The sequence below is a fragment of the Siniperca chuatsi genome, linkage group LG5 (genome assembly GCF_020085105.1).
Source record: "Siniperca chuatsi isolate FFG_IHB_CAS linkage group LG5, ASM2008510v1, whole genome shotgun sequence".
Lineage (NCBI taxonomy): Eukaryota > Metazoa > Chordata > Actinopteri > Centrarchiformes > Sinipercidae > Siniperca > Siniperca chuatsi.
The window spans coordinates 3,014,970-3,028,955 of NC_058046.1; the positions used below are offsets into that span (position 1 = coordinate 3,014,970).

General features: G+C 40.0%; 1 protein-coding gene across 4 annotated transcripts in view; it reads right to left on the reverse strand.

Annotated features, from left to right (window-relative positions):
* The window catches only part of LOC122875746 (ral guanine nucleotide dissociation stimulator-like), a 66,460-nt gene that overhangs the window by 42,285 nt on the left and 10,189 nt on the right, over window positions 1-13,986 (reverse strand). The window contains exon 1 of one of the 4 annotated variants that reach the window (XM_044195211.1): window positions 13,565-13,841. The exons of 1 other annotated variant lie outside the window; for it this stretch is intronic. In XM_044195211.1, the coding sequence (XP_044051146.1) occupies window positions 13,565-13,660 (96 nt within the window). In that variant the 5' untranslated portion in view covers window positions 13,661-13,841. Of the gene's footprint in view, window positions 1-6,408; window positions 6,622-13,564; window positions 13,842-13,986 lie in introns of those variants that run through there. 2 more of the 4 variants (XM_044195209.1, XM_044195212.1) reach the window with 2 other exon arrangements.

Here is a 13,986-nt window from a genome sequence, read left to right on the forward strand (position 1 = left end):
ATACAAAGTGCGTGTCTACATGGTGTCCCTGAAGGCAGCGTTAACTCCCCCACTCTTACGTCATGCCTTTGGGAAATGATGGCAGTGTTGTTTCTGCTCTCACTATGGCAGCAGGCTGCTAGGGGAAAGGAAAACCCACTGATGTTCAGTTCAAAACACACATTTACACTGAACCAACAGCAGGTACTTGTACTTTACTTGAATATTTTCATCTTTTACTTATACTCGATACAACTCCACCACATCTTAGAGGGAAATATTGTACGTTTTACTGCATTTTCCATACATTCATTAAAGAGCTTTAGTTATCACTCGCATTTTTCTTACATGTTAAATGCATTTAACCAATAATACCATGAAATAAAATAGATATAATAATGTATGTACCACTTGTGTACATTTACTTTTGATGCTTTAATACGTAATTAACCTTCTAACAGAGTACTTTGACATTATTGAAGTAAAGGCTGCAACTAATGATCATCTCAATTATCGATTAATCTGCCAGTTATTTTCTCAATTAACTGATTAAACGTTTGGGATATGCCCATCACGAGTTCCCAGAGCCCGAGGCGACGTCTTCAAAAGTCTTGTTTTGATCGTCTCACAGTCTAAAATCAAAAAATATTAATTTACAGTGATATAAAACAGAGCAAAGCAGCAAAGCGTCATGTTTGAAAAGCTGGAATATGCAGATTTTTTTTTGCCATTTTTGCTAAATCTGAGCACTTCTATCAATACTGTCAGCAAGTCTAAGTCCATGACAAACCAGCAAAAACTGACAACAAATGCAGTAAAACCACAAACACCACCAAAAACACAAAGATCTGTAGTTCTCCACAAAAAAGAAACCCATTATTTCAAATGCCAGAAAGCACAACTCCTCAAAGACCTGACCCATCAGTCCCCGTTTAACTGAATTACCACAACAAGACAGGCTCAGTCAGAAGTCCATTCATTTTTGATGGATTTTACGGTCCAACGTTGCAGGAGCCTTCTCACAGTAGGAGCCTCTGTCAATTTGACATCTAACACTGCCTCCTACTGGCCAACGTCAGGAACAAATGTCTCACACAACACATCTGTCATCTTAATAAGATGCCCGGCAGGCTTTTAAAATGATTAATACTAACTCAGATTTATTCAGCCTTCAGTTTTAAATGACAAGAAGATATGTCAGCGAAACAAATGAACACAACACAGCCGGTTTGTATTTTTACAGATAAATTAACGGTGACCTTCAATCGATGTTTTCGAATTTCCAAAAATGTTTTTGGAAGAGAGCGAAATACTCCGCACTGGCTGTTCACGCGCTGACAGGAAGAACAGGTGTGAAAGTGATTGAGCAAGTTTAATAAAAACATCTGCTGCACCAGCTGAGGTTGAATCTAACCACAAACATGTCTGACCTCACCGGCCTCTCTCAACACGAGCTGCTGCGCTTCATAACTCACAAATCTGCAGCTGCTGGAGGAGAAAAGACTGTGTGTGTGTGTGTGTGTGTGAGTGTGTGTGTTTATGAGAGAGAGAAAGCGGTGAAGGACTGAAATCGTTTTTTGAAGATCAGTACTGATGCTGATGGCCACAAACGCAAGTTACCAACAACTGATATTTTGCGCAAATACTATAATTTTACATCTGATCGTTATCATTCCAAAAAATGAAAAAAGTATGCAGTATGTTTCCACCAAAAAACTGTTTTAGTCTGCCTCTACGCAGCCTTTATACCAACGTGAGACACTTAAACTGTCCATTACGGTCTGAATAAAGTTTTACCTGCCTTTCATTATAGAGTCATTTTTTAATTTTCTGGCAAGGCTGCAACATCACAGCATAAACAATGACTCTTTATTTTACATTTAAAGGATAAGGCTGGTGTTATTCTATCTTTTTCGTATTTTCGTCAACAAATCCCTTGAAAAGGCCCGGACCAATAATGTGTCAGTCCGTCTCTCAACTACTTTCTGACTTCCTGTCTGTGGCTCTCAGCTCCAAGCCCATTGGTTCCTACTGAAGACGTAAATCTTTAAAAATATATAGTTTCATTTTTGAAAAAGGGAAGGAGGAGGAAATAGTGCATTTGTTGGGGACTGGCGGATTAATCCACGTTTGGTGCTGTGGTGAGTATTTCTGGCAGCAGGACGGTGTATGCGGGACTGAAAGAAATATTGTCAGCCTTTCTGCCTTTAACATTTAGCAAGCTGCGCCTGACAGCAGCTTGTCAACATCAACACTTAAGATAAATCCAACTGCAATCTGATTTACTGCAGTGCACCTGACACTAAAATCTAAACCTAAAAAAAAAAAAAAAAAAGGCTGACCTGGAGCAAAGACAGTTTCAAGAAAGGGGGGCGATTTTTTGTTGTAGTAAAGTGACTGCTTCCTGTCACATCTGCAAGGAGAAAGCTGCTGTTGTCCAGGAAAACAACCTCAGGAGGCACGACAAACGGCTAAACATGGAGAGCAGTGTGCTAGATAGAGGAGAGGGAAAGACGAGTCGGTATAGAGTTAAAAACACTGCCGTTTTTTGGCCAGCCTAGTTTGAAACTCCTGATCTAAATGCTGTTTCGGAGGATTTTTCAACCACACGAGAAGAAAGTAAAACACTGGATACTGACTTTTGCATTTTGGGTGCTTAAAATCACAAAATCTGAAGTCACTGAACGTATCAGCCATTAGCAGAAGCGTCAGTATAAAAACATCAGCACTGGCATCTTCCAGAAAAACCCGAATGGGCTGAATCCCAGAAATCTCTAAGAGCTCGGAGAGACTGCCAACTTTTAGTCTGCTGCAATTTAACTAAAACTCTGCCTCCATCTGCTGGAAATCAATACCAGAGGATTTTGTTGTGCTGCCGCTGTGGCTCTGGCTGATGCTCCGACAGGTTTTATTGTTCCCTGAGGACAGTGATGCTTTCAGACCCCCATTACTTCCTTAATCTCTCTCACACACACACACAAAAAACCCCACAAGCTTGTACTCAGATGCATTCGCAAATAGATACGAAGCAGCATAATTAAAGACGTCGACCACACCTTACAAGAATTTGACAAATGTACACGGGGAGGTTGAACACTGTCAACCAAAACCGGCAAAATATTTCCATCATGACGAGGTTAAAACGTTAATCAGAGCTGTGACATCAGGAAGATATTTTAGTCCAGACGACACAGAGCAATGCAGAAAGTTCTCACTCCTGTCAGAATCCAATTTAGCAAGGCACTTCACCCCCAGTGGAGGCTCACTGGGCAGCCGTGGAGGCCTGTGGTTGCACTGGGCTGCTGCCAGGCGCACAATGTTCCCCGAGCGCTCCACAAACAATAAATCTGTAGCAAATAAAAGCCAATGAGAGTGCCAGACATGGACAAAGATCAGAGTTACGCAACAGGAAAAAAACAGGCTAATAAAATGAGAATAAATTCATTATAAATCATAGATGTACGTACAAAAGCCTGCTCATGAAGATCCTTTTGTAGAAGTCACAGAAAAATAACTAATAAGCAGGATTTTGTTTTTCCGAGATGCTCTGTGCTCAGACTTTGAGTCTATGTTTAGCCAAAATGTGGTTTTTTTTTTGTTGGACGTATTTTTAGATGTGAAGGTATCATATTTTCCTTTGCGATTATTTAAAACTGCGCTAATCAATATTTTCATACTGATAACGGATCAAATGACCACCTCTAATGTGAAAGGGAACGCCTGTCATGACAAACCCACAGAGAACCAAAACCAACTCTGCAGCTCTTCTGAGCCTTTTAGCTTCTTTTAGCTCCTTGTTTTGGTTCCACAGGAGATTTTCTGTATGATTCAGTCTCAGCGCTCTCGTCAACCTCGTTTCCAGCGGCAAACACTTAAAAATGTCCTTGGATCTGCTTATAACTACATTATTTATTTATTTATTTACAATTTATAATATGTTAATATGCTTATTAGAAATGATAATGAGGGTATGGCTATTAGTTACATAACAGCAACATCAAACATGGAAGAAAGCAAGACGAAAACAAATGAAAAGAGAAGCACCAATGCTAAACGTTGAGAGAACATACACCTACATTTTCTGCCTGCTTCTTCTACACCTGTGAAGGCCGAACGATTGCCGCTTACCTTCGCCAGACGACAGCTCATCGAGATGATGGACAGAACCTGACTGAGTGGGAGGACGGAGGTACAAACAACACATTTCGCTTTCTAAACCCAGGAGTCTTGATGTCAATTATTAAGTCCATTTTTTTATGTATAGCCCAAAATCACAAATTTGGCTCAGAGCCCTTTTATTGACACCTCAGGCTGAGTAGATCCACTCCTACCTGAGGATCTCTGATTGGATGCCAGCTCAGGCAGCTCAGACAACGCCAGAAATATCACCTGGGGGTTGACTTCTATTTCGAAAGCCAATTAGACTGGTAAAATATTTCATGCGGCTGCTGATTTTTAGAATCCGATGGCCAGAGAGAGTATGATGTGGGCAGGGGAAAGGTTGGCTTCCTGCCCTTCCTGTTGTCCCAGTTTGACATCTCTTAACAGGAGCAGACAGTTGAGGTCAAGCCTCTGTGCTGTTTCGTGTCGCTGCGAAGGCAGAACACTATAATGACGCTTAATGGTATCAGATTATCTCCAGGGAAGCATCTATCGTTTCATTTATATCTATTTCCCTTGCAGACGCGTCGCATTGTGATGCAGGAGTCTGATTTTTCACTCAAGAACCGACCTCACTGTTGTGTTCCTGCTTTTACCAGCTCTTTGTGATGTTTTTGTGTTGGAAAAAGTTCACCAGCTAATCAAGTCCAGGCAGAAATTCTTAACCTAATATCAGAGCTGTTTTTAAGACTGTCAGGGCCAAGTCACAAGTCTTAAAAAGCAAAAATAAAGTCTTTCAGGCCTCTGAATGCTGACCATTAAAATCACAGCATTTGAACAGTATGGTGTCAGAGCTGTGTTACCTGTGATCTGATCCAACTGATCGGCCCCGACACTGAGCCTAATGAACGGATCAGATATCAACCAGACACGACCACCACATTAAATCTTTCTTTATCCATGTTATTACAGAATTCAGTTTCTGCTATAAATGACATTTATTGAGTCATGGCGGGCAGGTGGCTCAATTTTTAGCACCACTGCACCCCTGTATAATATTGTCTTATTTATCCCAATGACTACCACACAGTTAAATCGGATACAGATTTTAAATTCAGGAAAAGGACAGCTCTGGTATCGGACCAGGACTAATTATTGGCAGATACCCTGAGTTTAGGTATCAGAATCAGTACATCGAGAAAAAATGTCAACTTGGTGCATATCTATGAGGCCTGACAATTAAATATAAAATCTAAAACCTGAGTGGCCGTGAAAGCCTGCCTGTTGCTGTCTTATTTATTTCCAATTGTTCCGACACTTAACTACGTCAAAAGACATGGATGTCTCACAACAGTCAAAATGATGGTAAGTCTCATTTTTGTGACTTAAGTCCAACCTGAGTCTAAAATCTGCCTAATACTGTTTGAAATGAATACACCTACTTCAGTTTAAAAATCATATTTAAGATTTTCTTCGTTCACATAACTCAGCAACATAAACTGTCTTTTGTTCTTAAGATTATTTTTACATTTCTGAATGTACTCGAGAGGGACGGTAAAGACACAGACAGGAAATAAGGAGAGAGAGAAGTAAGTATGACATGCAACAAAGTTCTCCAGCTAAAATCAAACCAGGGACATTGTGTTTACACGATGTGCATTTTAACCACTAGGCCCCCAGGACACCCGATACATATCACAGTACTTACACAATACTGTAGCACTAATCCTGAAAGCAAAAGGTAAGATAGGCAAGGGTAAGAATTTTTATAATGGGAAATATCTTTATCATATCTTTCTGATCATCTATTAGGTTGTCTGAGTCAGTGTCTTCTTTTAAGTCTCTTCTAATCAGAAAGCAGATCTGCAGCTGTCTGTTTATTTTATTGCTTTTATGTATTTTATTTCTTTTCTATTTTATCATTCACTGCGGTATTTTATTTCTTTTTGTGAAGCACTTTGTACTTTGTTTTGATAAGTGCTCTATAAATAAAGTTTTATTATTATCTCATCAACCAGTCAAATTAAAAGTACCTAATGTGAAATTAACCTTTAGAATTTCAAATGTATCAGCAGATAAAATGGTATCATTATTTTGCCTGTAAAGGGTGCCTTAACATGGTTTACCAATCAATACAAGAAACTCTTGACTGTGGCCTGAATCGCATTAGTAAGAGCAGGATGACCTTTTGGTTTACAGAAACAGACAAAAGTTCAATCCTTATCAACGTGTCCTCAGAGAGACACTAAACTACAAGCAGCTCAGTCTCATTAGGTGAGAGATTCATCTATATGTCTGAAAATAAAAGAAGACATCCATAAATCCAACCTGTCTGCCTGCTTTCCTGACTGTCTGGTAATAATCCTCGTCGTCCCAGCAGTCACCTGTCCTGACCAGCGGTCCACAGGTCCACGGGCTCCGGCACCACATCATGACTTCACTCAGAGCCAGACCAGAAACCTCCAGATCCAAAAACCCATCAACGAGCCTCCAGAGCTCGCACTCCCCTCGTCACAGATTGGCCGAACCCCCGCCCACGCTCTGCTCATGCATATTTACTTTACCAGCTGTGTAAACAACGCGAGGAACAACACTAGAAAAAATTAACTTTTGCTGGGAAAAAAGAAAATGGGTTTCCAGAAGCTCAGCAGGTCCGTTCTTGTCTGTCAAAGGTGAAGTGAAACCTCTTAGAAATAATGCCAATCTTCCACAACCACAACAACACTGCAACACTGTGGTGTTCACACACTTAGTGACTGCCAAACAGAAAATGAAAGCAATTTAATTCAAAGGGACTTCCCTGATTAACCAAAGGAGGGAATAACCTCATCAACAGGCCGAATTCTCCTAAATATCATCAGTGGTTGGTTTAGTTTACCTGCTCTAACAACTTTGCCAGTATCTGAAGTGTAAACAGCCTTGCGGCATTCAGCTGGTTGAACAATTACACTGACATGTTTTACGTTCTGCGTCAAATAAAGACATATAACGTTTCTTGTCTGTTTTCTGTCTGCCTGTTTTTAAGGGTTGGATGCAGCAACACTGACAGAAGAAATCCAAGGACCATCGCCTGAAAACAACTTATTGAAATGGTTGTTTAATCTGACCAACAGTCCAAAACCCAAAGATATTCAGTTTACTGTCAGATATGACAAAGAAAAGCAGCAAATCCTCACAGTGGAGAAGCTGACAATGTTTGGCATTTTGGCTTGAAAAAATAACTGAAACAGTTACTTGATTATCAAAATTGTTGCTGATTAATTTTCTCTCAATCGACTGATAGATTGACTAATTAAAAAATAGTTTCAGCTCCAAAAATAATTTTATTTTAAAGCAAAATAAAAGAAACACACTGTTTAATTCAATCGTTTAAAAGTTCTATATTTATCTTCAAATCTGCACACAGACAGCAACTTTAAACAACTGACTTCTTTTCGAGTGAGAATATGTCTATATCATGTCAATTAATACTGATATTATTTTATATATGTCGTGTGATGGTGGTGGTGCGCATTTGGAGGGGCCATGAAAAAAGAAATCAATATGAAGGGTTGCCTAGTTTAAAAAAGTTTGGGAACCGCTGGCTTAGACTGAGAATCAAAAGGCATTCTGGGAAATAGAGGAAATCGAAGTAAACACAAGTCAGGTGGAAGGAAAACTGGTTTACCTGAAGAACAACTTGAAATAACAAACAACTCATCATCACAGATGAATGAGATCGGACTTTCAAGCATCCAAGGAGAGATTTTATTTTTCCATTTACAGAGCGTCACTGGGAAATAACCCCCCATATGCGAGTTTCCCAGTAACAGACAGAGACAAGAAGAAGCTTCCCATTCACACCCAGTGAAGCAGCACCGGTCTGAGCTGCCTCTAACAGCCTCTGGATTTATTCCCTGCCATTATTTCAGCCAGCAGAGCCATTCAGGTGCTCCGCCGAGGTCCTGGCATTTAAAAATGCTTTCTCATGCCAACTGCAGCCAACTGGGAGATCACTGGGTGAGCGGCTCTGCTCTGAGGCAACCTGACAACCGTCGCCAAGGCTGAGAAAGAAACCCGCCTCTCTCTGTTTGTTTAGAAAATGGTGCTGTCGGAAAAATTACTCTGCATTTTTTGTTGATTGATCCACGACATCTTTTCATTTGATTCTCTTGACTTTAATGGCTGTTTGTTGTTTCTTTCTTTCTTTCGTGTCTTTGAAGTGAGATATTTCTGTCAGCATTATCTGATCTGCACAAATGAATGGTTGCATTTCTGCTTTCAGTCATTTCCATTGCTGCCTCTATTATCTGTCACAACACAAAACTAACTTAACAACCAAGAATGCAAAGTTTCTGTACTTTGAACAAAACTGTCCACCAAATTGCATGCTGACAGTAGTGGTGGAAGTAGAATTCAGATACTTTACTAAGTAAAAGTACCAACACATCAATAGAAAAATTCTCCATTACATGTAAAAGTATTATCAGCTAAATGAAGATTAAGTATCAAAAGTAAAAGCACTCGCTCTGCAGTAAAATGTCCCTTGTGAGGGATATATAATTATATATGACAGTAATAGATTATTAATACTGATACATCAATGTGTTGCAGCATTTTACTGTTGTAGCTGCTCGATGTGGAGTTAGTTTTAATACTTTATCTACAGTTAGCTAGTTTATTTCCATATATGTCGTTTACTTTATTAAAGAAAACGACAAGGCAAAGTGCAATGCATGTGGGAAGCTAATTAGCTGTAAGTCAGGTTGCACATCAAATTTGATCAAACATTTAAGGCAGACGGCATTGATCTGAGAGAACGTTCAGTATTTTTATTGTATGTATTTACTTTGTGAATGTTCAGTTAAAAATACTTTTTTTAATGAAACAATAAAAGTCAAAGTAAAAGCTTAAAAGAATAAAGATATTTTTGTTATCTAATCATTTAACCATATTGGAATTGAAACTGGGAATTGAAACGATACCCGTTATGATGCTCATTATTTGCTGAAAACTGTCTCACTGTTGACACTTTGACAAAATACTTAAATTCCTCAGAGAATCAACACTTGCTGAGCGCTTATCAACAAGTGCGCAGACATCCATTCATTTCCTTTAGAGCCGACTGACAGTTTGACAGCTCGATCACTTGGTAGCTGAGCACAGTTGGCTGCTGCTAAACGTTTTACCATCATTGGCCGTTAACAAGTAATAAGATTTCTGCACCTTCTTGTTTTGACCGGCTTCTTAAACAATTGTTCTTCCTGACAAGCTGCCGAGAAAGTTGATCGCAGCCATTCAAAGCTCACAAGCTTTTAACTCACGGTAAAGATAACACTGTCAAGTCTCTCAGAACGGCTGCATAAATTATTGGGGCTGATAATTTGGACTTTTTTTTTTTTAAACACTTCCCAGTTACCACAGGCCGAATAATAATGTGAACTCATCAAACCCATGCAACATCATGAAAGGAACGGAACAAACAATAATAATAACTACCCCTAACCTTTGAGTGATATAACAAGAACAATAACCCTTATATAAATGAAAAATCAGGACTAATCATTTTGATATAAATACAGCGTGATAAGCACCGTTCAAGATTATAAGTGAGGGATTTAACACTTTTAGGAATATTATTCGTATTAATCGTACTTCACCAAGAAGTTATTTGGCTATTTGAAGGCTGTGCACACCCATGGTAATCCCACACAGGTGACTTTCATTATTTTGGCAGATTAGACCTCTCGGGGCTGTGTGGGAAGGTACAAACTGTGCTTTATTAACATATCTGTTGCACCTGTTAGGGCAGGACAAATTACACCTTTATCGTTCTGACTGGTACATGGCAACCCTGTCTCTTAGAAATTACGTTTATATAGTACTAATTTGTTTTGTTTTTATTCATTTATGTTGTGAATAAAGGGCTGCATTTATGTACCGCTCTGAAGTCGCAGGGAGGCCGGGGTTTCACATCCTGAGTCTCATTTATGGTTAGATTTAGACAACAAAAGCACTTTGGTTAAGTTTAGGGAAAGGTTATGATAAATGTTAAGTAGTACATCGTGTCTAGTGCAAAGTAGACTTCAATATTAAACCAAGACCATGATCTTTCCCTAACCAAGAGCTGCGAGTGCCTAAACATAACCATAAAAATAGCGCTGTAGTCACTATAACCAGATATTGTTTTGCAAGATCGGATATTCCGGCGAATAATAAGTTGTCAGGGAACATTTTTGCGACTTGCCAGATACGTTAGTTAACATTTCCTCATTATATTAATAGAAGACGTAATCCGGTCGGCATTACGTTTCCATCAAAATGTATTTGCTGTTGCAAATTAGTTGCATATAAACGTAATTTCTAGTCAGATGACCTCACCTAAATGGTTTCCATTCAAATGTGACCAAATTTTAAGCAAATTTCCAGAAAATCGGATACAGAAAATGCGAATCAATGTGCGTTTCCATCCGTTACCGTTATGCAAATATTAGGAGTTGGTTCATCGAGATAAACAGCTGGTGGCGCCAATTCTCCAGTCTGGTGCCATTAAACTACTGTAGAAGAAGAGGGTGACGTAATTAAAGGAGCTCCAGTCAAAGCTCAAACAAACAAAAACTATTTGTAAAATTGATGGATGGAAATATGACATTTCTTGTTTCATGTATTTATTTGAGGAAGGTTACAGTCGCCTCAGCGCTCCACACAGACTGCTGCTATTTTTCATCTCTTAAGTGAAGCGGAAGCTTCAGCGGACGTTTAAGTCACATGCTTCGTCATGATTTACTCGCTAAGTTTGTTTTCATTGCACTTTGTTGCATTTTGCTTTTATCGATACACCAACTTTTCCACCTCAGCCAAGCGTAAAATCTTGTTTTTGAATTTTTGGCGTTTCCACTTGGGTTTTTTAAAAAACTGGTGGATGGAAACACACCTGTAGCTTCACCTACCCTTAACCTGAGCAGAGGTCTAATCAGGCAAAACACCTGTGTGGATGTGTAGCACCACAATGCACCCAGTAGCATCTTTTTGTTACGCTATAACTCCCTGGTAAACACAGGCTGTCTGTTATAAATTTGTAGTCTCAAACCCCGAGCTGAGATAACCCGGATGACATCACTATGATTTCATCAGCTGTTATTTTCTCAGACTTGACAAAGCTTCTCCACGGCCACAGAGGATTTTATACAAGTGTTTTCACAGCCTGGTGGTTTCCCTTTAATATAAAACAAATCTTTATGACTACATGCCTGGACTTTATTTCACTCTTATCACCCAGCACGACCGTAATACAACGACAGACTGACAGCAGGGAGAGCGAGTGACTTCGCTTGACCCCAGAGGAGAAATCGGGCCACATGAAACACAATCAGGTGTTGCAGCCGAGAGACGCTGAGTGGGTGTGAGAAAGAGAGAGAACAGCAAACAGCTGACAGCACGGCGGAGTATCAAATCTAATTAAATATTATTGTTAGAGTACATTTCATACAACAATATAACCTCAGGTGCTCTACAGATGTAGCGAACAACACGTTAATCAAGTTCATACACAGGCAGGAAACAACAGGACGTGATTTCGGCTCTCGTATCAGGGCTTTCTTGGCTCTACAGCAGGTTTAAACTCAGTAGTAAGTACATGTTCAGTTTCTTTGTGGAGTAAACTGAAAATCAGTCCAATCAAAAACAATCAATTCAATCAGTCTAGACTTGAAACTGAATGTGCACACACAGACTTTTGAAAGGAAGAAATACAGTATAATAGGCTACGTGGCCAAAAGTATGTGGACACATTTTAAACATGTCATTCCAAAGCCCCGGACATTAACCTGCTGCTGTAACAGCCTTATTATGATATCTAAAATATCATTGTATGCATTAAGATTCCTCTTAAATGGGACTAAGGGGCCTCCAAAACATGAAATACAGCCCCAGACCTAAAGTTTGGGCACAAGGGTGTCCACATACTTTTGGCCATGTAGTGTATTTTTGTTAGGGCCGCTAAAAGATATATTTTTAATGGGAAACGCTGCCATTTTTCTGTATTTAAACAAGAAAAAAAGAGCTATAAAAATCAAACGCAGCACCACAGACGTGTAAAATAAGAGGGCACAGTCTAACACCTGAATGTCTAAAACTGGAGCTCCATTTTAGTCAAAACTCTATAAAACTATTGCCATTTAAAATAGATGATAAAAGTAAAACTGCTCAGTGGGGACACGTTAACAGAGGAAGTAATGATCTCAAAGTCCAAAAAATATTAACAAATAGAACAGTTTAAAATGTAAAATAACAAACACTTGAGTCTCAGATAAAGAGCCTACGACCCTGAAGGTTTAATATCAGGCCAATAAAAAGGGCTTTGATCAACAACAACGTTAATCAAATGTTCACCCACAACAGCAGAAGATCTGCCCGTTGTTTTCACTCTCAGAATTTATTAACAAGCTTACACAGGAACACATTCGTTAGGTGCCGCAGGACAAGACCAAACATGTCAAAATATCAAAGGGCACAGCCTCCTCTGCAGGGAGACGGTTGCCTGGGTGTGCAGGGTTTGGTGGCAGCGCGACACATACGCAAAAATATACACAGCTGACCCCATATTTTCTCACGTGAAGCAAACAACCTCACATCGCACGGGCATAAGGTGACAGATTTTGGAATCTGATAGCCAGAAGCAAATCCAGGCAAACATAATCACCTGAGGGCAAACTGAGAGTCAAGATCAGGTGAGAAGTCACCTGATGAACAGCAGAGAAGGAAAAAGACAACAAAAAATGACAGCTGAAGTTAAATTCTACAACCTGCTGGGCTGACAAGTTTCCAAAACTGCTCATTATACTACTAGTGAGTCATGTGACTTTTGTTTACAAGCCCTAATTGGTTGTTAATTGATCCGAGGTGCGAAACAAAACAAACCAGGTACAAAAATGCAGCAAAATCAACTTCTCTGCTCTGATTCTGTGTAAACCACATATTACCACATATTATCACATACAAACACTCATACAGTACTTAATGCTTTCCCTAGCCCCTTACCCGAACCTTAACCATCACAACTAAATCCCTAACCTGTACCCTAAAACAAAGTCCTAACCCTCAAAAAGCAGTCTCTAACCATGGGGACCTAAATTTTTGTTAGTGTGCATTCAGGTTAAAGTCCCCAACAGGATATATGAACATGAAACACATCCACACACACACACAAACACACACACACAATAAATACTTAAATGTACTCTGCAGTATGCAGTGTCACTCACGAGTACACAGAAACACACACACCTACACGCAAACACATTCACCATTAGATGTGGGCATATACATACATTTGCATTTAATGTATGCTTACACACACACACATATATTTACAGAAACAGATAATGTAGCACATGCACACATGCATACATAACCTATATGAGTGCTCTCACACAGACATATACTGCATGAACATGTACACACACACACACACACACACACACACACACACACAGCTGGCGCTCACCAGGTCGTCCAGGATGGTGACGGGGAAATCGAACATGCACATCTTGACGGGCTGAGCGAGGGCTCTGTGCAGGCTGAACAGGGACTTGGCATCCATGCTGCACACTGAACGCCACCGCGCAGCCGCCGCGCGACTGCTCGCAAAACAAACGTACACCAAAAAAATAAAAAAAAAATTTAATTAAACGAGAAAAAAAAAAATCAAGGAACTCCCCAAGCTGGCTGCTCGCTCGCTCTGCCTCTCGCCGAAGACTGCGAGAAATCTGTCTCAGAGGAAAAAAAAGAAACCCCTCCACCTCCACCCTCTTCTTCCCAGCCACCAACAACCCTGCACCCCCCTCGCTTCCCTCCCTCTTCCTCTTCTCGCCTTTCCTCCCGTCCTCCTCTCTTCCTCCCTCACCAGGGAAAGTCTTAACTGTCAGC